At 37.3% G+C, this 25,988-nt stretch overlaps 1 protein-coding gene across 2 annotated transcripts in view; it reads right to left on the reverse strand.

Annotated features, from left to right (window-relative positions):
- The window catches only part of NFATC3 (nuclear factor of activated T cells 3), a 73,013-nt gene that overhangs the window by 26,466 nt on the left and 20,559 nt on the right, over positions 1–25,988 (reverse strand). For both annotated transcript variants that reach the window (XM_061469027.1, XM_061469026.1), the window contains exons 3-6: positions 16,429–16,591; positions 5,409–5,608; positions 4,043–4,215; positions 3,110–3,250 (exon numbers count right to left, since the gene is read on the reverse strand). In XM_061469027.1, the coding sequence (XP_061325011.1) occupies positions 3,110–3,250; positions 4,043–4,215; positions 5,409–5,608; positions 16,429–16,591 (677 nt within the window). The remainder of the gene's footprint in view (positions 1–3,109; positions 3,251–4,042; positions 4,216–5,408; positions 5,609–16,428; positions 16,592–25,988) is intronic.

Consider the following 25,988-nt stretch of genomic DNA (forward strand, 5'->3'; position numbering starts at 1 on the left):
CATCTCGTTCCAACACCCCTGCCATGGGAAGGGACACCTCCCACTAAACCATGTCACCCAAGGCTCTGTCCAACCTGGCCTTGAACACAGCCAGGGATGGAGCATTCACAACTTCCCTGGGCAACCCATTCCAGTGCCTCACCACCCTAACAGGAAAGAATTTCCTCCTTATGTCCAATCTAAACTTCCTCTGTTTAAATTTAAACCCATCACCCCTTATTCTGTCACTACAGTCTCCGATGAAAAGTCCCTCTTCAGCATCCTTGTAGTCCCCCTTAAGATACTGGAAGGCTGCTATGAGGTCTCCACGCAGCCTTCTCTTCTCCAGGCTGAACAGCCCCAACTTTTTCAGCCTGTCTTCATAGGGGAGGTGCTCCAGTCCCCTGATCATCCTCATGGCCTCCTCTGGACTTGTTCCAACAGCTCCATGTCCTTTTTATGTTGGGGACACCAGAACTGCACACAATACTCCAGGTGAGGTCTCACAAGAGCAGAGCAGAGGGGCAGGATCACTTCCTTTGACCTGCAGCTCCTTTTGATGCAGCCCAGGATGCAGTTGGCTTTTTGGGCTGTGAGCGCACACTGACAGCCGGCTCATGTTCATTTTCTCATCGACCAACACCCCCAAGTCCTTCTCCACAGGGCTGCTCTGAATCTCTTCTCTGCCCAACCTGTAGCCATGCCTGGGATTGCTCCCACCCAGGTGCAGGACCTTGCACTTGTCATGGTTAAACTTCATGAGGCTGGCATCAGCCCACCTCACAAGTGTGTCAAGGTCCCTCTGGATGGCATTCCTTCCCTCCAGGGTATCAACCGAACCACACAGCTTGGTGTCATCAGCAAACTTGCCAAGGGTGCACTCAATCCCACTGTCCATGTCAGCGACAAAGATGCTGAACAAGACCGGCTCCAACACCGATCCCTGAGGGACACCACTCATTACTGGTCTCCAGCTGGACATCACAATTATATCTGGTTGTAGTAAATTAAAAATTAAAGTATTTAGTAGGTTTTGTTTTTGTTTTAAATTCTCTAGTTAATGGAGCTCCAGTATTCTGAAAGTGATAGTGAAAGTATATGGATTTAGGGGGAAAAAAACCTCAGCTTTCAAACCTGTACTTGTATTTAAAGAAAGATATTTTAGAAACACTTATCCAAAATTTGCAAGTCTCTTGCTTGCTTTGGAGATTCTGTGTCCTATATGTTCAAGTGAAAAATTTAATATTGGTTTTTCATTTAATGAGGTCAGCATGAAGAAGTTAAATTTTTCTGTTGCTTTCACTGCATGAAGGACACACTATGTCTTTAGTACATCTGAACTGAAATACATGCCTGCAATATCATTGTGAACTCTACTGTGCTAATAAACAAGTGTAACTGCTGCACTTCTCACCTATGACTACATGCTGCCATGCTGCCTAGGAGGCTGAACTTGGATTCCAGAAAATGCGAATCATGTAATAAACTAATTAACATTTCTGATTCTGTCTTGTTCAACATCTTTGTTGCTGACATGGACAGTGGGATTGAGTGCGCCTCAGCAAGTTTGCCGATGACACCAAGCTGTGTGGTTCGGTTGATACACTGGAGGGAAGGAATGCCATCCAGAGGGACCTCGACACGCTTGTGAGGTGGGCTGATGCCAACCTCATGAAGTTTAACCATGCCAAGTGCAAGGTCCTACACCTGGGTGGGAGCAATCCCAGGCACAGCTACAGGTTGGGCAGAGAAGAGATTCAGAGCAGCCCTGCGGAGAAGGACTTGGGGGTGTTGGTCGATGAGAAACTTAACATGAGCCAGCTTCAGTGTCTGCTCACAGCCCAGAAAGCCAACCGCATCCTGGGCTGCATCAAAAGAAGCATGACCAGCAGGTCAAAGGAGATGATCCCGCCCCTCTACTCTGCTCTTGTGAGACCTCACCTGGAGTATTGTGTGCAGTTCTGGTGTCCTCAACATAAAAAGGACATGGAACTGTTGGAACAAGTCCAGAGGAGGCCACGAGGATGATCAGGGGACTGGAGCACCTCCAGTATGAAGACAGGCTGAAAAAGTTGGGGCTGTTCAGCCTGGAGAAGAGAAGGCTGCGTGGAGACCTCACAGCAGCCTTCCAGTATCTGAAGGGATATTAACAAGGATGCTGAAGAGGTACTCTTCATCAGAGACTGTAGTGGCAGAACAAGGGGTGATGGGTTTAAATTTAAACAGGAGAAGTTTAGATTGGACATAAGGCAGAAGTTCTTTACTGTGAGAGTGGTGAGGCACTGGAGTGGGTTGCCTAGGGCGGTTGTGAATGCTCCATCCCTGGCTGTGTTCAAGGCCAGGTTGGACAGAGCCTTGGGTGACATGGTTTAGTGGGAGGTGTCCCTGCCCATGGCAGGGGTGTTGGTACTAGATAATCTTATGGTCCTTTCCAACCCTAACAATTCTATGATTCTATGATTTCTTGGCAATTAAATAACTGATGGGTGTCAAACTCACATGTTTAACACACATGAAGGAAATCACTACTGTTCATACTGTTGCTTACTGCCAGTATTTTACCTACATGCACACTTGTCTGTTTGCAAATTGGACATAGACATAGCTGAAGGATACACTGCACCCCAAATCTGAGCCAAATCTTGAAACTTGTTAATAAATGCAGCCCTGAAGAATAACCGAAAATCTTATGCATATATATGGGGGGGGGGGGGGGGGGGAGGAAATCAGTCGTACTTTCTAACTGATATTACATTAGCTTAGGAGTAAGTCAGTTCCTGTGCAATAATTAAATCAGATGTAACATATCATCAATGCCAAACAGTACATTTCCTTTTTATTTTTTAATTTCTTCTTTTTTTAAATGAGAAAATGCACAATAATATCTGTTCACAGCATCTTTCAAATACACACAATTCCAAGTTAGGTAATCTGTAACTGTCTTCCTGAATCACAAGTACATCTTCATTAATAATTGCCAACCAGCATACAGATCAATGGCCAACCTGAAGTTTCAGATTACTCCTTGTGACTGTTTTTTTTACTTTAAGAAATGTCCTTACTTCCTAAAATTAAGCTCAGGCTTGTGGTTTCAGCTTTGTTTTGAAGCCAAAAAAGCAAGAGTACTTACCTTGTCCTTTTTCAAAAAATATAATTTTGGATTCTGGAAGAAAATTGGATCCTGTCACCACCATTTCATGGCCTCCATTTACTGAGCAACTGTTGATGCTGTACTTCTCAATCTGAGGGAGTTCTTGAGCAGATCGCTGAGCTTTAAAAAAAGACAATTAAGGGAAAAAGTCATTATTCTCAATTTTAATCATAGTGACATATCTTTTATGATCCTAACTTGAAGAATCAGGGGTGAGAACAAACCAATCATCTATTTACATATATAAATAATGTTTTTGTATGATTTATCTTTGTTTTTAAAATTATGTTGAAATTATATAAATATAGAAAAGGAACACCAAGAAGCCACGAATCCCAACAGTCTCTACCTAGTGTTACAGCAAATTAAATATTTAGTTTAGGAATATTGATTTAAAAATTACTTCAGTATTTTATGAAGAAAATTAATTCTAGGAGAAATTCAGGTTAAGGTCACGTTTTGATTCCTCACTGTCAGCATTAAGCAAATGAACTCTTTAGAAGTTCAGCTGTGCATTAGGTAATACTGTCACAAAGACTAGTAATGGTATAGACTCTTTTAAATGAAAGGGTATTAGCTCTTCCTAAAATGAATATTTATTTATTTTCACTGAGATGTATCAGCTGCCTCTGCCCATATTGATGAACCACTGAAGCTGCTAGCTGCATGACTGCAGTATTAGGTTTAAAGCCTGTAACGCTGGTTTTCCTCCAAATCTTCAGGCTGCCATTTAGGAAGTCCCATCTTTATAAAAAGCTGTATTAATTTTTGGTAATTTAGCTCTTTACACACAATGCTTTTTACACACACTTGTTACATATAATTCTGACAATAAATATTATCAGAATGACAATATTACTAACACATGCAGGAGACATGAGTATAAATGATGTATAGTTAAAGCAGTCTTACAGCATTCAACAGGTATGGAAGCAGTCTGCAGGGATAAGACTTTTCCGCTAGGTTGTGGGATGTGAACACGAAACACAAGCCGCACTCTGGTATTCTTTCTTCCAATATCTGTCTCTCCTTTACGGAGCTCTATATCTGAATTGCGAAGTTTCAAAATACCAGCACAATCGATACTGGAGGTAGGTGAGGACAGGTGGAGCAGAAGAAAAATGGAAGAAAATTAATCAAACTATTAATAAAGTACACTCTGTAAGCCTTTCTTTTGTTAAAGAATGAACAGCATTCTGTTTTACCCCATGTTATGCTATTTTAAATGTTATTTTAAATGTCTGAGATTAAAAGATCTGCTAGTGTCAAAACCAGCAGCAAGTACTCTGTTGAAACTTTTCGTTTTATAAATAACTAGCTGCTGTTTTTTCGAACCTTTGAAAGATTATGTTGTTATTGCACATTGTTTAACCTTTGTAGTAAATCATTTAACATAATGAACATCATCAACAATAGGAGCAAGAGAACTATATTTACTTCTGTCTTAGGAAGGACTAGAGAATGACAAAAGCATAGCCGTCAAATCCCAGCTGCTATTCCACATAGCTCTTGGCTATTCATATGACACACACATAGTTTAATCAAGTAACACCTATAGACAAACTGGTGAGGAGTGCTCTCTTGCACATCACCATGGCTTCATAGCCTTCAACAGAAGTAGCATAAAGTCCGCACCTAGGAAAATGTAAACTGACTTCAGAAGTCTACATAAGAAATAAATGTGCTATATAAACAAATAATTGTACTTTGCTCTGTTCACTGACCCTTCAGATAGAATGGAGCTATTTAATTGTTGCTGTAACTTACCATTAAAGTATTATTTGGCACATATGATCCAGCAAGACCTGAAAAGCCAGATTAATGCAACTGCTAAAAATAAAATAATCAAAACAAGGAGAAGGCCTACTATGATACCACAAGTTAAAAATCACCATATTCAGTCAAGGAACAAATAGCTAAGTTGTATATGACGGTATTTTCGTAGAAAAAAAAAAAGTCTGTCTTTATAAAATCAAACAACCTCCACTGCCAGTAACCCACATGCAATCTACAAATGTGGAGTCAGATGTATGTATAGATTGCATGGGGAAAAATAATCCCAGAAGTGCTCATCTATCTCCCTGTCAATCTTATGAGCTACCGTCTGTCCCCTCCTTTTCTTTTGAGTACCTGAACACTGGCATGTTTAAAGAGATGTGTCTATCTCAGTCATGAGCCATATTTGTGGAAAATAAGATATTCTACAAGATTTTCTTTCACCTTTGCACAAATGAAAAAGGCACATACAACTACACAGCTAAATTATGCTGTGACATACCTGGCTGACATATTATTTTCAGGAAGAAGCGGTATTTCCAGAACTTTTGTGCTGGCAATTATTATCTCTTGACTAGCTGTTGCAACTGTTTTTCCAGTGATTCGGTGCACCTGGTAGAACGCATGAGGTCTTAAGTACCGATCATCTGCTGTGCCGATAAACATCTGCAGGTTTACTTGCTTTTCGCTGTAACCCAGGAGCTGGTGAAAAAGTAGGTGTAATATTAAAGTATTAGTTGACTCTTAACTGCACTTGTACGTGCATAATATAAATACACAACTAGTACAAAGACTTAAGAGTCAAAGAGTAGCATTTACTTACAAACTTCAATATCTTCAGAGAACTAAACACAGGCATCTGTCTGTCCTCCAGTACAATAACAGTATCAACAATATTTACCAAAACAAACTAGCATCTAACTTTTTACTTTTACCTCTCTCAATTCTTATGTACAGGATTTCTACATCAAAGCTATGCTATGTTATAGGTGTGTTTCTGATATTGGTTTTAATCAAAGCCAAATTACCAACTGTACTAAGATACACCTAGTTTCTAAAAATACAAAAAAAATATTTTCAAGTTTAGTTTTTCTACTACAGAATGCAGTAATGAGTTTTATTAAGAGATTTGGTGTATGCAAATGTTAGGATACAGAAAATCTAATTCATAAATAGGAGATCATGTATGGTTTATTTCTGGCACATAAAATGTTTTTAAAACCAAAAGTTGATCAATGTTAACTCCTGCATCTTTCCTTTTCTTAAATATAAGGCTAACCACCAACTACTACTTTCAAAAAGTATTTTTTTTTAAATACCAAATGAACATTTTTGTATTTTCCATGAGTCTGAATTATTTTAGGAGTTTAAAGAAAATTTGAGAACATGGATTAGTTTAGCACTCACAGCAACCATCTTGTTCCAACTTCTCAACACCGACTCTACCATCCATTTTCCTCACAGTTAAAATTAAATCTTAATACACTGGAATACACCCTAAATGACATCCATTAAATGTGTTCACTCTAATACTGGGAATTATGTAAATTACAAGCCTATTAAAAAATTTGAATAGCTTCCAAATAGGGTCACTGTGGCAAAGCTAATTTCCCATTAAAACTATCTTCCCCTTCCTTAACAATGGATGTGCACACAATAGTTCCAAGAGAGAAAAAGAGGGTGAGGGGTAAGGACACTAACAAAACTAGGCTGGTGTGTCTGCAATCAGTGGAGAAGCTCCCATCTACACGAGCCTACACACAGCAGGAGTTTGTGAAGAAAATCTACCCCATGCCAGCAGTTAAAATGGTATTGCCTATGAGACTGTATGGCCATATGCTACATTTGAACTGCACAAAGTCATGTCTAATGCAGGTTTTCCTTCCATTTTTCCTTGGTGCTCACCCAGATATGCTATGACGGGAGATGTTTAGGGCTTGGTATATGCAAAGCACGGGGGGGGGGGGGGGGGGGGGGAGAGGGGGGAAGGAGGAAGTCTTACAAAAATTGCCCACCCCACTGGCAGATAAGTTATGTATCAGTAGGTTCACAAGTGCATTTCCTGTACAATGCTCTTGCAATATAAGCTCTTGAGACTGTTGACTGTCTAACATCACTGCAGTACATCAGCATACCAGAGTAAAGATGTGAAACTACGTTAGTACAGCTTCAGAAGAAATAATACCCCCCCCCCCCCCCAAGATCCTGCACAGTAGCACCACCTTTAGTTACCCTCCTTTGGTTTATGTATCAAATCAAATCAAAACAAACAAGAAATCCAGCACCCCACGAAAAAAATGTCACATAACAGAATACTTTTTTATAATAACTTAGAAGAAACCTATGCATGTTATAGTACAGAATTATATAAATAAGGCATCTCATAATTAAAAATTATCTGTGATAACATCAGGACAACCCCCTGATAATATATATTCATATATACTTATAAGCTGTAATAGTATAAGCTATATATTCATATATACTTAAAAGCTATAACAGTATAAAGCAGTCTTCAAACAAAAAAGCCATACTATAGCTTACAGTACATATTTGTCACAAATGAACTGCTGTAAAGGCTCTGCAGTGAAGCCATATTAAAGGTACTATAATATATGGTATACATATAGCATATTCCAATATCTATAGATATATATATTATATGGGTAGATGGAGTAGTGACACACTGGCAAGGTAGCAGAGACTTCATAAATTTTTACTTTGCATTACAGAGGAGTTATTGCATTTATTCAAAGTTTAAAAATAAAAATTTAAAATGCATTCCATTTAGGTACAGTTCTGTTCTAGTTAAAAACCACCCACAACTCGTTGATCGCTCACCATTGACACTGGGGTGACACTTACTATCTCATCTGTTTTATGCACAATTCCCTATGCTGAGCAGCCCAAACATTTAAGTCAGTAAAAAAATAATTTCTAACTGTTCTTCAACGAAAATACCTACATAATTAACTTGAAAGAACCTAATGAAACCATGGTACCTGTACCTTTCGTTCCCCTTTGTAAAGAATACACAGTGTATATAAATAAGAACATAGTGTCTCCATATAGACCATAGGCAGTTAACAGCAATTACAACCTATTGGTAAGTGCTGCAGAATCACCACGAAGCAGATGCACTAAAATAAACTGCTGAAATATCAGTGTGCCCAAGATGCTGTCACAGGTCACTTATAGGAAGACAACAACTTGAACCACTGGTTGAGCGCCACATATATTTTCAAGTATACCTTCCAGCACTTACTCTGTTAATGTGCAATCCTACAGCTGCACATTACGGAAAAAAAAAAAAAAGGCAACCCCCCTCCCCCAAATAAAATCCTTACTAATTTTACTTTAAAAGACATAAAACTTTCCCAGGAGTAACAAACAGCCTGCTGCAGACAACTACTAAGTTACTGCACGCTGTCACTACTGACCTCTAGAAACCTTCCTCTGCAACAGAACACTGATACACCACCCACTGCTCTGCTGAGGAAACTCAGCCAAGTTGTTTTTGTGTTTCTATATCGTTTCCATAGCAAAGGTCAGTGCATGCGTAAGTTAAACTAAAGCTGGAAGGCTAAAGACTGGAGGTCACCACAGGATAAGCCAGAAGGGCTTCATGCCAAAGCAGTTCCAGTCGTGTTACTATACCGCATACAGTAAACCCACGCATGCATGTCAATACTTAGCTTACAAATTTTACCAAGGAACTACAAAGACAGTAAGCTGGTGAGAGAATTTTTGGATCATCAATAAACTGTATTTTAGATTACAAAACCATTCAGAAATTCTTATTGCACATATGGAAAATATTAAAAAAATGTGTAACGCTAGAGACTATATAGAACAATTCTATCACTCAAGACCACAGCATTTAAACCTGAAATTTTGCAGCAGTTGGAAGAACATTTTTGTTGCTGAGGAAAGCAAATAGGTCCTATTTGCTAAATGGGAGGCATCAACGTGGAAAAACAGCATTTTTCCCAATTAGATGAAGATTATGGCTCAGATCTCACCAGTTCCATGCTTTGATCTAAAGGAAAGTTTGCAACACTCCACAAGCTTGTGAGAAGACATTTTTTAGTCTCTAATGCTTAGAAGTTTCACCTCCCCCACCTGCCTTTTTAAAAAATTCAGAAGATTCTACCTATATTTTCCATTTACAGTTACAGGCCAAGTATCACCAATCTTGACTCAAATGTATTCACAACTTATGAATTCTTAAGACATGTAACAATATTTAGGAAAAATATAAAACAGAAAATACACACTTCACAGTAAAGAGGTCCTTAGCAGACAATACTAGTATAACTTGAAATAGTCTGTTTTCGAAACCCATACCCCCTTTGCTTATTTAAAAAGCCCAATACCTAATAGCGCCACTAAAACCAGAAACAATGTCAGGGTTTCACATGCCTACTGTTTCAGCCTAAAAATTAAAGAAAAAAATAGAACTCATCTGTGTGTGTTAGAAAACCCATTTAATTAATTAGTTAAGTTTTATGTTCAGCAATCAAGCAATACTATGATGTTAATGACATTCAGACAGAGCCCAAACCCATTTGACTATTTTAAAAGCATTTTTCTTGCAAAACTTCCCACCATTTATTAGGAGATTGCTATGCTTAATCAAACTTTCACCAGGGTTTATAAAATACTCATGTCTTCTCTTCCATGCGCCTTTTCTTTGCTTGCTAGTTGAAGATGAATAGTCTGTCAATGCTTTAGTGCTCCTTCACCTTTGTGCAATTAACTTACTGCTTATGGCATTACTGGATTGGTACAATAGACTGACTAAAAAGCAAGCTTTTTACATACAAGTAGGCCTTCCTAAATACAGGGCAAAGTCTTGAAATACAAGACATGTCAAGGGAAAAGTTTGGGATAACTTCAGTAAACAAAAGACTTTATTAACAACAATATCTTCACCAAATGCACCAGTATTCATATAAAAATCCTCAGTCTTCCATGAAAAACATGGAAGGAAACAGCTATGTAAAGAACTATAAGCACTTACTAAGCATTTACTAGAGAGGGACATTTCCTAGGCTTTTCAATACCTTGATATGAAAAGCATGCTGTAACTAGTTATTTCCTCCTTGACAGTCTCATGGCAGCTGGATGCATTTCATTGACTTTTGTATTCCTTAGAACACCATTAAAGTGACAAGGCAAAAAGGGCAGGAGAGGAGAATGAAGGCCCCTTCCTAGGGGGGAAAGGAAAGATAAAGCTTTCTCTTGAATTAGGTATTTCCACTTTTACTTTGGAAGACTGAGTAAGGATATGGTCTAATTCACTACAAAACCTAAGCAATCCTAAAGCAAAAGAACTTGAACTGCTTAAATTTTAGTCCACATTTGAAGTAATATTTTTTTATTTCATTTAAAGATAAAAAAGTCAAAGCATCCCTTTGAAATGTTTGCCCTTTGAGACAACAGAGATGTGAGCTACAAGACTGGAATTTTTTTGGACAGTAATAACAGGGTGCACAGCTTTGAAGAACCGAATCTTTTTCTTCAGACATTTCTCCACGAAAATTTAATTTTCAAGTGGTGTGCAGCAACTTTCCTAAAGATCTGCGAAGGATGCTAGTTTAAACCTGAAGGGCTACTCTGCCAAGCTGAACAACACACCCATTAGCAATGACCTGGGAATAAAAGCAATGGATGACAAAGATCCAAAGGAATGAAAATGATATAGTTTGAAACAAAAGACACACAATAACTAATACCAGTGGTACAATTTATGACTAATTTATGAACAGTCACATTTGGAAAAGCTTGAAACAAACCATATATATAAACCCAAGAAATTATGAGTTCAGGGAGGTTACTGGAGTCAGAGTGACCATAGCCATACCCTGTGGCTCACAGCGGTGCAGGCTGTGCTGACTTATCATCTTCAGTGCACTGTTTAAAAGAAACTGAAGAAATTCATGAAAGAAAACTCCATTCAGACGTACTAGGCAACACCCCAACCTCTGGCTCAGAAAGTCCTAACATGGCAATTTTCTTATTCATTCAGATTCTGCGAAGGTTATAATGTTATATAAAGCTAAATGTCCAATTTCAAAGTTGAATATGTTAAACCAAAACATCTACTCTCCCATCCTGAGGGGCAGTACTATTTTCTATCACTTAATAATTTCATGTACCTTTCTGAGTACTGAGAAGGAAAAGCATGCACATCAAAAAAAGCATCTTCCTTCCCCTTTTACTAAATAACTGAGTACACTGACTTGAAAAACTTAAAATAGTACAGACATTTGCAATTTGAAAAAAAGTTTCATAAAAGAACTAACTTTAATAAAGGTCATCATAAATGGGTCCTGTAAACAAAGTAAAACAAACAAGCAATTGCAAATATTAGTGTATTATTGGTCTTGATACCATACGTTTACACAATGAACAGGACAACCTTCAAGGTTTAAAAACTTGGGACTTCTATTTCTGAAATCTCACCTCTACATGCTCACCCCCTGCTTGCAGACAGGATTGAAAGTATTTTAAATACTAATTTCAGGCATATTTTGAAGAGTGTTTTAGCTCAGATTCCTATCCCATTTTACACTACCCAAAAAAGGAGATCAATTCATAGCTAAAATAGTGTTAGACTAATAATACTACTTCACACAGTGCAGAACTGCCAGCCACATCTAAATAGCCATCATGATACACTTGCCAGCTGCAGTCTGCTCTACAGCCTTGGAAAAAAAAAAAAAAAAAAAGTGCTATTCATGAAATAGCAACATCTCTCAGTGCTAAATTATGCTATCACAGGTTTTTAGACAAGCATTTCTGGGACAGAAATAGGAAACCCTTTCTCAATCCTCCCCCCACACTCCCCCCTCCCAAAAAATCCCAAACAAAAAACCCACCATAAATGGATACTACATTTTGACATTATAGTAAAGATAGGACATAAAAAACCCAGATGACTGTGTCCCATCCAGTGTGCCTTTTTTAATGCTTTTGGTTGTTGTTTTTTATGTTAATTAATGCATTTTCTAGCTTAAGTATTCAAACATACAATAGATGCATCAATATGGCTTTTACTATCTATTTTGGGGATTCTGAAGCAGAAGGTGCCTAAATAGTTATCAAACTGATCTTGAAAGATATGTACTTCCAGAATCTCAACCAAAGGTCACTGTTTTTCTCAATACAGCCCCCTACACAGTTCACACTGGCTGAGACTTACCTTCTGCCTTCTAGATTTATTTGGGGGTTGTTCTCACCGAACACCAGTAGGCAATTAGAGCTGGGATACAGCCTGCCTTCTGGTGATGTACAAAACAAGGAAGAAGTCAACAGAAAAGTAAAAACTGAAATGTGAAAGGCAAGAAGAATGGGAAGGGTCATGAAACACAGGAAAATTGTGTTTTTTATTGGGTTTAGAGAACAGGAAGAACTCCGATATTATACCTGTTATTCAAGTAGTTACATGAATCAGCCAGACAGAAAATGTGGGGAAAGGTGACAGCCTCAGAATTACAGGCCAGGAAACATACATTCATTTAGACAATCCTTCATTAATTTATTTTCATTAGATCATCTCTGAAATGGCTTGGTTAGATCCTCTCTTGCAGGTTACAGTTTCTTCCACCAGAACTCAGGCAGAGCTTGACAGACTTTTTGAGAACACATTCCTGTTTCAGAATTTTCAAACTAGCTCAAAATTAGTTTACTTTAGCTTAATTAGTTTACTTTTTCTCCCACTCCAGCTCTTCAGTCATGACTTCCAAGCTCTGCTGTTACTTTAAATAGAACTGACATTCAGTCCCTCTTCCACAGATCTCCATTAGACCTCACAAAGGAGGTTACTGTTTGCTTGTCAGTGACTAGAATTTCATAACCATTTAAACAAACTTGGTTTTATTTAACATTTCCTTGATTTTTTATCTTAAGCCTTTGTTCAGCTGTAACAATGCTGAGTTGTCCATACAGATTACATGATGCTTCCCCTCCTCTGTTGTTGCAGAATCAACTACAGTATGAATTTTGCTTATGGCAGAGGAATTCGTGAACGATTCTATCGCTAGACCCTTTGTAGCAGGGCAAAAAACCATTGCTGGTACAGGCCAATTCTTAATGGCTACCAGTGAACCAAATCTGTCTTGCATGCATGGGGCCCAAGGGCTTCTACACAGTTTCTGTTGCAGGTACACGATATGTTTTAGAATAAGTTGCCCTTATGGTAGGTCACATCTACAACCCCTGGTAAATGGCCACAGAACAGAGAGTACTTCCTGCATACAAAACAGTGCTAACAAGTAGCGGTTAGCTCAACAGTCCCTCAGTACATCACATTGCGTGGTTATCAAGAAGAGTATCATGTAGATCACTTTCTTCACCAGTAACAAGACAAAAATAAAAAGGACATACTTCTTATGCACCATACAGCTTACAGAATTTACTATCAAAAGATCACATTAAATTTAAAATACTTACGAAAACTCAGAAGTCAACATGAATAGCAGGAATACAGTGTACGAGATTTTCTCTTTTTAAAACAAAGTCATTTCAGATCAGAAAGCCAAAATACAAAAGTAAAAACAAAACTAAACAAAAAAAAACCTCTCCACAAGGTATCCCGGAGAGATGCTTATCATGTGCCCATCTGCTCTACAACGCTTATGTGTTTTTGATCATAAGTATTATTCAAGTGAAATCTCATGAAGAGCCCTAACCATTCTAGGTAACAGTAAACCCTCATTCTAACAAATCATAAGTATTATTTTATTACATACAATCTGTCCTAGGGAAGGGTGGCAAATTCAAGCAACAATGATCATTCATTTAGAGTCAGATGAAATGTAGCAGCTATTTCTTTAAAAGCTTCGTTGATGGGTAAAGTACTCCCACCTACTGAATTAGAACGGTAGACAGTGCTCAGAGGCTTTCTATGTCTCCTGACAATGCAATTCAAAAATTCCACATAATTTGGATGCCAAAAATTCAACATGCCACCTTTCTCTTTCCTAATCATTCTGTCAAAGTTACTTATTCCTTCCTTGTGAAAACTGTCAACATTCTCTTGCAAATTCTTCACAAAGGTAAAAGAAATTGTTCCAGATGACATGGATTAGCTGGAACATACCACCAACAAAGCAGAGATTAAAATGACAGTTATCTGCCATTTAGAACGTTTTACATTAAAATAGCTAAAAAGAAGTGAGTTTCATTACAGACTTTGTTTCTTGAAGTCAATGGACTTACAAAGCAAAACACAATGCCCCACACATTTAATTTCCTCACATTTGGAAATAAGCTGATTAAATGTACTCAACAGATGATGCCAAATTTGTCAGAGCTTAGTCTCCTAGCAACAGGTATGGTACAGTATTAGTTTATGGACTAATGACAGGCACTAATAGATTAATGGCTTGAAGCTATGTACTATTTTAAAATCTAATGTAACAGGTCAGAAATCAAATATTCTAGCTTTCTATAAAATAGTATTCAAGAGCAAAACAAACTGTGAAGGAGGCAAAATTACACAAAGACCTTCAGGCACCCGCAGATGCGGCAGTTGGACTTGATGCTCTTTGTAGGTCCCTTACAACCAAAATACTCTATTCACTCACATCCCTTCTTGTCTCTGATACTGGTTAACATACAGTTATTTCACACAAGAAAATGCTTAGTACTTTATTGCAATGATCACACACATGGAAATGATTGGTATAAACACAAAGAGCACCAAAAAGAAAAGCCAGGTCAGAAACAAATAGTAATGTATACTGTAATAGCAATTGGATTTGTGTAATAAGCTTCTGGAAGTGCTGGAAAGATTTTACTTTTGTATTTAAATAAGGTAATTTTCACTTCATTGCTCACAGCAATCGAATATTTACCTTTCACCAAACTTGGCCCTTAGCATACTGTTTTTTCCAGCAGTGAGTAAAAAGCTATTACAGATGGATGGTTTGTTTCCTAACAACCTCCTCTGTCCCATCAAGCACAACAATTAATTTCTAATCCAGCTGGAAGAGACAAAATTGCAAAATAGAATACTGATTTGCATTTGTATCCATTTAATAGAGCGACATAGTATAATCCACGTGTTTAAGCATAAGACTGTTAGACATATAAAGATCATCCCCATTTTTAAAGCAGCATTCTTGTCATAGCAAGGTATTTCACAATTCTAATGCAAATAAATAACTTTTAAAATCATTGGTGTAAACCTCATTGATTGCAGATCTGTTTTTTTCTAGTACTGCAGCTTAGAAGAATCTAATTCTGTAAGCAAAAGAAAGCTTACGTATATTCGTCAAATCTTACAAACATCAGGTTTGTAAGTTCCCTTAATGCAAACACTAGGGCTAGACACCCAGAGGGAAAAAAAAAAAAGAAAACAAAACTGAATGCAGCTCAGAAAAGCTCAGCAGACATTTACTTTGTCAGCCAGAATCTCTCAAGTTTCTGCCCTCATTAATGATGTGTTAAATTGCAGCACCAGCACCTTGGCATGTGAAAAGTGTGTTGACTTTGACTAAAGCAACACAATGCTCCACATGACGAAATGTGCCCAGCCAACTTTCAGATTCCAGCCTAGTCCAGGCATTCTCAATTTTCTCTAGTTTGCAGCACAGACTTCCCTGATAAACACTTGACCTTGCCTCTACTGTGCTAAAAAATCCAGCCGGGTAGATTTAGATTAGGTGTTGGGAAAAGATTCTTCACTATGAGGCTCTGGCACAGGTTGCCTAGGGAAGCTCTGGCTGCCCCATCCCTGGCAGTGCTCAAGGCCAGGTTGGACAGGGCTTGGAGCAGCCTGGTCTAGTGGAAGGAACGTGTCTCTGCCCATGGCAGGGGTTTGGAACTGAATGAGCTTTGAGGTCCCCTCCAGTCCAAACCATTCTGCAATTCTGTGACTGAAACCATTCTAGGAGACAATAAGGCTTGCAGGATTCTGTTAACACAATGGAAATGACATCCACATACCATTAAACTGCGAGTAATAACTTTTGGTTCATGCTGAAGAAAGAGTCAAGTTTAATTTACTCCAAATAGTTAAGTGAAAGTTAACAAAATTTATGGGCACCATTTTACAGAAATAACCTAACAAATACATACACAAATGAGGCATTCATAGGATTCAGAAGCCGTCTCAGCACCAAAAGACAGGTGATTACTGATTCAAATGAAGCTGTATCATGTTTCAGTATAGCTCCAACTAGACTACTATTGTGACTTTTCTTACCTGCCCTCATGCATACCCCTTCTTCCTTAAAGTTCACGTTGAATATGTTAATACATTACTGCACACTGAATTCATTCATAAGCATTAAACTACATACCGTGTAAAACTGCAACAGGCACTGTAACTGTAGCAAACTGTACTTTTTTAACCATCTAAAACTAACTTTTGTATTGAACAAGTTATATTTAAGGAAGAAAATCTTAGGAAGGACTGTAAGCTTCACACAAGGTAACAATTCATAGCATTATAAATACCAATAATTGTAGTTAAAAAATTATCTTCTATTCAGGGAAGCCAGACTTCCTACCTTTACTACAGGGTGTCCTCCAGTAGACGCTTTTACTGCTCCTCTGCTTCCTTCTGTTTCATAGTGAGCTCTGTGATGAGTTTTAGGCTGGACTTCTATTTTCAGTTCACACTGCCCGTAATGACTTGGTAAAGGCCAGTCAAGAGGTGGCAATGAAGATGTGCTGCAATCAAGATGAGCACACTATGATGAAATGAACTATGCTGTCTGGCCACAGTACAAACAAAGTAACTTCACTGTAAAATACAGGCAATGATGTCACTTTCCTAACAAATGATGACCAAATAAGAATACCTATTAGCCTAAAACTGCTACTTGAAAATTCTGAAATTTTGCTGGTGCACTGAAATCTTCAATTAAGTATTTCCTTTGGGGATGAAAGAGTGGAATTTCTTCCTACCCAATTAAAAGAATGGTACTGTATGACCCCTGCTCCATGTTACCAGTGCTATTCTATAATAGCTTTATATTAATTTTTTTATCCCCATATATATCAGCAAGCAAGTTCAAACACTATTTAGAGAGAATAGTCTAAAATCAATCTGCAAGTCATGGAGTTTTAATTCTCTGCATTATGATCTTCCAGCTTGTTGGGTTTTGTTTATCTAAGATTGGTAAGCACTGCACTTTGTTAACTATCATTAAAATTAACTCTTTATGATGACTGAAAATTTTAAAGCTAGTAGTCCTATCTAAGCATGAAGACTTACTGCAACAGATAACAAAGCCCCTACAGTACATTGCTTAGCTTATTCATGGATTCTATATACCCTTACACACAGAAGTAGGGTCACACCCAGTAAGAAGGAGAACAAAATGGAGTAGTGGAAGAATCTCAAAGGGAAATAAGCCACACTGTATCATCAGTGTTTTCATACCTACCCTTTTACCTGTATAGATTTATAGACTTCTGATTCTAATAAGATGAACAGTCAGCTTCAAGTTAGTAATTATCTGGTAGAGCAAATCAATTTATGATCATTTAAAAGTGAATGTTTATTTTTTCATTATGTACCAAACAAGAACGTCTACAGTAATAATAAGCTTTTATTAAAATAGCTTTCTACTACCTTACTGTGAGCAATGGGGAAAGCAAGTGAGGTTTTAAAGAGATGGACAAATACAGTCATTTGAGAAAGCTCAGATCAATTTCTTTCCCCTTCAAAGGAAGTCAGGAAAAACACCAACCACCAAACCCTACAGATTTCCACAAACATGAATAACCACAGGTCCAAGAAAGATAAATTATGTCTTCTGGAGAATTTAGCCAAGACCTATAAAACATATCTACAGTCAAGAAAAAAGATAATTTTGGGGCTGAATTAAAAAAAAGAAAAAAAGCAAGCTCTGCCTTTAGCAAGTATCTGGATGGACTTGGGCTCAGCCTGCAGTACCATACAATTACAAAAATCAGTCACTGAGCATGGGAAGGAGAGAGAATAGCAGCACCACTTGCTGGCCTCCACCTACAGATCAACCTCCAAGCTTGCTGTCCTCCTGCTTCATGGGGTACCTCTTCTGTGCACTTCAGGAGACAGCTAACATTGTAATAGAAGCCTTCTCTCCTGAAGCATCTTTCTGAGAGCAACTGGAAAACAGGAGTATTTCCCTTTCTTCTTACTGAAAGGAAGAAATGTGAACAGTAAATCACCTCCATAAGCATGTACTGGACAGCAAGGACTCTTCTTCTCCCAGTTAGGGAAGGACCACTGATGACTGGTCCTTCTACAGCAAGAGTATTACTGTGCAGAACAGGATCAGTGATGTCAGCAATAAGAGAGGAAACTAGCAGGAATGCAGTGTAAGCCCAGTCCTTCCACATACTTATCACAGGGCAAGACATACTGCCTAAATGCTACTATTGGCTATCAACTAGACCTTTCCATTCACTTTTATAGCTACCAAAGGAGAAAGACTCAAAGACTCTTTAGTCTAAAAAAGGAAAGAAAATGTCAAGATTAGAAGATACTAAAAAGAGTTTAAAAAAGAAATGTAGCTTGTGAGAAATTCTTCTTTAGTATTCCTGGAAACTTCTCCATATAACCAAATATTCTATGTCAAAATAGTTGGTATACACAGTGAACACATAAAGGTCCCTAAGAGAACTTTGTGTAACATGCTCACCACAGACTACGTGCGAATTATTGGGAGGTATTACTGAAAGTTTATTATTAAATTCAATCAAATAAAAATGTAATTGTTGCTTCTGACCGCTCTCCATACACCCTCTCAACGTGGTTTATCTCTTCTGCTATTAGCTAATAAAAACGTGGCACAAGCTATATCAGACTTTCATTATCTCCTGAAAAAATATTTGGAATACTAGAACAAACACAGAGACAGGAAAATAACTGAGTCTCAACATTTTGTCGTTCTTTGAAAACGAATAGAAAACATCAGCATGAGAGAGCAAGCAAGCACACAGCACATGCACAGATGCCTAAACATCACAAAATTGGAAAGATTTCAAAACACAATTCTCCAAATAAATTACACAGCCTTTGGGGCTGTGCTGCATCAAACTCATGTTTTCTAGATGTAGCTGCTTCCCTTTGGAGTTTCATGTTGAATATCCAAACTGTTGTGTCTCTCTGAATATTTTTGTTGCTCTCTTCATCACCCTCAACTTCTCAGCAGCCACGAAATATTAAGAAGTTTTAGAGTACACTGACACGCACCCTTCTGCTCTGTGAGGATTCCAGTTTAATCTGTTTCTGTTTCTACATCACCCTTCCACTTAGTCTTTAACAAATGCTGTAGAGATACATATTGATCCGGATCAGTGATTGATTTCTTTTTGAAAGGTATATTTTTGAATTCTATTAATTTATCAGAGCCCCAGCTGTCTTCTTCAAATGGAACCAGTGGAAAGGGGACAGGGTGGAAACTTCCTGGCCAGCACTGTCACCTTCTGAAAGTCACACGAACCTGCAAGCTTGGACATTAAATTTAAAAAAACAAACAAACGACAAAATAGCAGGATAAAGTCTACAAACTTTTTTTTTTTTTTTTAATTCTACGTAGAAATCAATATCAAACATGAAAAATCATGTCAGTGTTTAGGGGGCAAGTGGTAACAAGTATGCATATATTTTGAGCACTTTTCAGCATGAAGCAACATTAACTTTGTACCAGATACTGAATATGGGTAAATAAGTCTGAAGCTGCTAGCTTTAGTACATTTATGGGTCTGTTCTCGAGAAAGTACTGTTCAGTCTGCTCTATTAGGTGAGGATCAGCAGTAAAACTGCTGTACGTTTGATTCACCACAGTTATTTTATCGGTTGTAAACTCTGCATTGAACTCCAGTGAGCTCTGATAGTTTAGAACTTACCTAAGTTCGAAGTTTAGTGCTGCATTACTCTTAAAATACCTGGAACATGTTTAAGAATAAGACCCTCAGCTGCTTCAGAAATGAGCCAAAACTTGGTGTTGCAAAAAGGTTAAAGGTTTCTGTCTCCCCCAGCTTACACACAGCAGAGCAGCATTATTGATAAAAAACATTTAACTTTGCATTCAGAACCCAGAATCCAGATCAGCTGCTGACTGTGGGGCTTTTTTAAAAAAATTAAAAGAAATAAGAATGCCTGTTATTTAAACCCCCTCATTTTTCAGACTTCGTGGTGGAGGAGCACATTTGTAGATACTTCCACATTTCATTAAAAAATTCTACCCAGTTCATAATGAAATTACTGCTACAATAGCTTATGACTCAAGTTTTTCATAGAAGTTTCTCTAATTTTTTGTTTTCTTTAAATGAGTAAAAACCTGATTAACAATGTACTAACCTACCAGCAAAGCATCAAATCATGTCAGGATAAAGAAATAATGAGTGACAGTCATTCCAAAACTTTAATGAAATCAAATCTTAGCATGTTGTTGAAAAAGCACCAATCTATAAACGTACAAGTATTTTACCACTAATACCAAAGAAGTTTTATAATGTGATTAATGCAAGCCTTCAAAAGTTCATACTCCTATCACATCAACATTAAAGGCTTTAGAGAGCAGGAGCTATTAAAGGGAACTCAGAGCCCTTCAGCAGAAGCCACTTCATTTAAAATTATCACTTCAATGATAATTTTATCAGTATTAATTTAACAGGTACTTTCTTCCTCTGCAACCATTATCTATAAAACAGCATAAGGACAGCCAAATGTGTAGGCTTCAGTATTCAAACCTGCAATAGTCAAGGCCCAGCTCATGGGCTGACGATGCTTCTCTCATGCCAGAAGAAACAAACCCCAGAAACAAGACTGCTTGTTTGCATTTGACCAGGGCCCCACAGCAGTAAACATGGGACAGAAAGAAAAATCAAAAATCAAAGCCTATGAGAGCTATTAAAAATTACTCAGCTCCAAACTTAAAATACTTACCTTTCATTTGTAGCACTCTTCCTGAGTAATTCATGGGACAAATAGCTGGGGCTCTGTGCATACAAACTACTAACACTGATACCTCAGCTGAAGCACATATGCAATTAGCTCAATACATCTAATGCTCTCCTAGACTCCTCCCTTAGCTTTTAAACACAAGCAGAACTCATTTTAGGCACTCTGTGGCCACAGAACATATTCCTGCCTCTCTATAGTCTAAATAAGAGTCTAAACTACCACTAGTTCTTATTTCTTTTTCTGGTTGAGATGCAATTCTACAGTGATTCTTTTATTATTTCTTAATTTCAACAAAAGTAACTTTTTTCACTTACAGCTCCTCCCAGCACAGGAAGGAAAAGGGGAAAAGTTCACTGACCGTGCACAATGGACATGCCACATCTTTTCTTCCTCCCAATTTTTTGTAGAGATTAACAGCATATTCTGTGACAAGTCAATGAGGCAACACAGCAAACCACCAAGACTTTCAAACCGTAACCATGATCCAATACTGTTCAAGAACACATGTCGAGCCAAAATACTGCTGTGGATGCTCTTTGCTATCTAGAACAAAGCAACTTTTTCCCTGATGGATTAATTTTGGAGCCAAGAATTTTGGGTCATTACAGTTGCCACAGTGGCTTATTAATAGACTTTTAAACAGTGTTTACATTCAAAACATCACTGTTCTGCTGCTAGCAGACCCACAGTTAACTGTGCTTTCAGAGTATTGATGGAGTACACTGCCAAGTAAAAATCTATATTCTCTCATTTCAGAACAAAGCAGAGAGGCAAATCACATGTACAGCTCAAAGGTCCCGTATTAAACACTGCCTGAATTTCTCTGGATTCATTAATGGAGTGTAAACATTACAGCAGTAGCCTAGCTTATTAAAAGAGGTTCAAAGTTCTCTTCTTGTCTCACTGAAGTGGTCATCTTTAAAGTCAGCAACTTGCAAATAATTTCACCTTAAAGCTTTGCTAAGGTAGCATAGCTGGTGTTATTTCTATTCATCAAAATAAGTACTTAGCAGACTAAGTTTGCCTATAGTCCACTCACATTGAAAGATTAAGTCTTCTTAAAATTAAGACCAAAATCCCTCTATATTAAAAATAGAACTTAATTCTGTGCCTATTCCCTGACTTCCAAGAGAATTCAGACAAGAGAAGCAACTTTTCCAAGTATTTGACCATCTATCAGTCTTATCTAAACTACTTTTTTTTTTTCTGTCAGAGTAAGCAATCCTAGTGGTAACTGCCAGATAATTGCAGGTAACATACTCTCAAGTTGCATTAAGTATTCATCACTTAAATCCATCAAGAAATACCTGGGCTGTGGATACACCTATCAAAGCTTGTTTGTTCATCACCAGTGGAACAAAGAAACTACATAGATCACTTCTCAGTGCTCTGGATTAAATTTGTGACACAGCAGTCCGAGGACAAACATCAGTTTATACAATAGTTTTTAAATCAATGGGTGTCTAAGAATTCCATGAGGAAAGACATAGTAAAAGAAACTAGGTTTTATTTCAAGATCTTTTGGCATTACTGAATATTCCCTGGTTATCTACCAGACACAAAAATGCCATCTGTTCCCTTCAGCGGTTAAAGAAAAAAAGAAAAAGATGAACAACAACTTCAATTTACTACCCTGAGAAGTGCCTATTAGCTTGAGACAGGAATTAGATCCTCACTATGTGTTTTACAGAACCTGAAACTTACTGTTTCACTAGCCATTCATATTTAAGTTTAAAGCAAAAGAAAACAAACAAACAAGCCTAAAAGCAAAATAACAGATTCCATAATTTTCAACTGCATCATTATTGCCTGCTCTTCTATCAAAATGCCCCATGTTACCTACATCAGTGCTGGCCAGGTCTGTGATGGCTGTTAACTCCAGAACACCCCAACCATGGCTGTTAACACCATAAATGTTGCTCGTCTCTTATGAATTGTGCTTTTAGTCACAAGTCCTCACCAAAGGAATTATATTATAGTGATCACTCAGTACAGGTTTCTGGGTCATCCCTATATTCTTTTTATTCTCCTTGATGAAGTCTGTAAAACAGATTTTCTCACAGAAGCTTTATAACTTGTAACTGAGAACATTAACTTCTGTAAAACAAGTCTGTATATAACTTCAAAATATTATTTGCTACTCATCTTCCTCATATGGCAGCTTTGTACTTGAGAAGGCTGTCTAGAATCTGAACAAGAAAATTTAAATAAAAGGGATCAGTTTTGAAGAGCTTCCCAATATTACATGGGTCCATAAATATTTATGAAATAGCCTCTAAACAGAAATTTCACAAACTTCCAAAGACTTAAGGACACACTTAAGATAATTCACAGAAGCATACTAGCCCCATTCAGATGGTGCCTCTGTGTGAGCCAGCAGATCAAATTTAGATATTTGAATATGAAAAAACTCTAGGAAGAAGCACTTTCTCTAGCATTCTTCTACACTATTTATAACCTATACTGACATAGGCTATCTAAATAAGAAGTGAACTTCAGCATGTTTCCCTTCCAACAGCCAATACAGAATTTGGGAAAAGAGTGAAAGAAAAAGAGAATCCAATTAATAAAGGAATCTGAAATATCCATATCTGAAAGCCCAGAAAAATGTCTCTAAGAGATTTAGTGAGAAGCAGTAGAAACAATGATTTTTCTTCTGTGAGTAAAACTCAAGCTTTAATAGTAGATGTGCAAGAAAAAGTTGTAAAATCAGCATTTTTATGAAATGTTGAGGTAATAAGCAAATGGGGAGATCACATCTACTATCACTACATCAAGATACTCCAAAGAAATGGATTTTCCAAGTGAGGAGAGGCAAACAAGAGATGCAGAGATAAAGCCATTTCTCATTCATCATCCGGGAGGGGGAGGCTGGGGGTGGAAGAAAGGGGTACCTTAAATAACAGTAACAAGAGTAACTGTGTAATAAATAAAATTATCAAATAAATTCATTACTAAATATTCTGTAAAATGACCAATTTAATCTGCCACTGAAGGAGTGCTCATCTGACCAGGTACTTGATTAATGACATCGACAGACACCCTCACTATTCCTAGATACAAAAGACGCTACCTAGTTTCTTTTTCCCCATTTGAAAGAAATTGTTGCAGCACTGGTTCCGTCCATCCTCACTTATCTAGACTTACCTTTGACAAGGAAGCAGAAAAGTGACTCAGGGCACATAATACACACGCATTTGTCATACACTACATGCTGTCAGATTATGGGTTTCTGTGACCAAATAACAACGTGTCACCTAACAAAATTGTCTGGATGTCTCAGAAGCATGTTCCATGTTTTTAAATGTTGTTAAGTATTGCACACATACTGACACAGAAGAAAGCATGAAAACATGGCCAGGACTTGACAGCTAAACTAGATTACAGATTTACAAAATTTCAGATAGCATTCAAAGAAGAAGGTGCTATCTGCACACTTCATACTGTGTCATATGGGAGGCAAGTTACTCCCACTTCTACCAGGGGTCAGGTTATTGCTGCTGAGTGTGCACACTGCTTGATCAATACTCCAGTTTACTCCATGCACTACTTTGTGCTTGGCAAAACAATCAAGACATTTAAAAAGTGTATTAACTTGAGTATAATGTTGTAATTCATATATCAATTAATATGCTACTATATAAAATATGTAATAAATATATAAATTAAAATTAATATCTATGACAACAGAGGTGCTCACTTTTGGTCACCGCCACAAACTAAGAAACAGTGGATCTCCTTGCATTTCATTTTTCTTCATAAAACATAAGAGTCAACTTAGCTCTTTTACTTTATAAGCATCAAAGTTGTAAAATATTATATGGCAGAATTAAATGTTTTAACATACTGAATGTTAATGAATGAATTAAATGAACAAATGTTAATGAATGAATTAAATGTTTTAACATACCCGCACAGCACCTGTGGAACAGGCTCCAACTTCTAAGAATTCAACATGTCACTAAGGATACAGCTGCCAGTGCAGCCATTTCCACTAATTCAATAGTGAGACTACATTTTTTGGCAGCAAATGTATACACTTAATAGTTCTATATAGTTTACTTCCAAATAGGTGTAAATCTTTATTGTCCTCTGCCTGTTTGCCCATTTTACATTTAGAGAAGTTCTTCAGTGACAACTTCTAAATAAATTGTGACATTAAAAAAAATATTTTTATTCCTTAAAGAGAACAGTAAAAATTATTTTTATTCAGTCTGAGCTCAGCTCTCTCCACTACAGGAGGAAGCAGGTTTAACTGAGTATCTATTTTTGTAACTATTTTGGTCATCCCACAGAGGAGCCATATATCCACCCCCCATCTTGCTACATGCCTGTATGTTTGTGTGCTTTTACCCTTAAGTGGTGCCCACCTTTAACAAACCATGTGTGCTGACAAAAATGCCATATTCAAACTGCCGAGTATCTTACATAATTATAATACAATTCAAACCCACATAATCAACAAAAAAATAGTTACTGTTCTTTAGTTAGAATGAAAAGATTCTAGCAACAGACTGAACACCTTTTGTTAACAAATGAGCAGACCGCAGCAAAACTGAAAAAAAAAAAAAAAAGTACAAAACCCAACTTCAAGACAGCGTATTTATCAACACAGTAGTTTCAGATCTGGTAAAACAGAATTTTCCACCTAGAAGTTTTGAGTCTTTAATGTTAAATATCATGTTCATAAACAGATACGTGGAATGACATTAAAGAAAGAAAATAAATCACTTCTACTCATTAAAATCAATACATTTCTGAGAGATTAAAATATATGATTATATAATTATGAAAAAATGAAAGAATGCTGAATAAGCACTGTTTTAAATATTTAGGTATTAACAATATAAGTTGATGACTGCTAAAGAATTTCTATGAAACAGTTAAAATTCGTAGAAGCTTTGTATTACTAAAATTGAGCCTTCTGTGTGACACTGATCTACCAACACACAGGAATATGTCCAGCAGTAAAACTAGAATGTTCATTGCTAGAACTCAGAGAAACACTGAGATCTGTTTGTATGCTTTAGAAGCTTAGAAAATATTGGTTTATATCTCACCCATATGTGTTCATAGCTTCCTTCTCAGATACTCAATAGTAAAAGTCACAGCTGAATTTGTTGCATTATTCCTCTGCCTGAAGCACACTTGGAAAGGGTCAGCTAT

Source organism: Pezoporus flaviventris, unplaced genomic scaffold (assembly GCF_033815535.1).
Source record: "Pezoporus flaviventris isolate CSIRO_AGI_PZ_B2104156 unplaced genomic scaffold, CSIRO_AGI_Pfla_v1 ptg000054l, whole genome shotgun sequence".
NCBI lineage: Eukaryota > Metazoa > Chordata > Aves > Psittaciformes > Psittacidae > Pezoporus > Pezoporus flaviventris.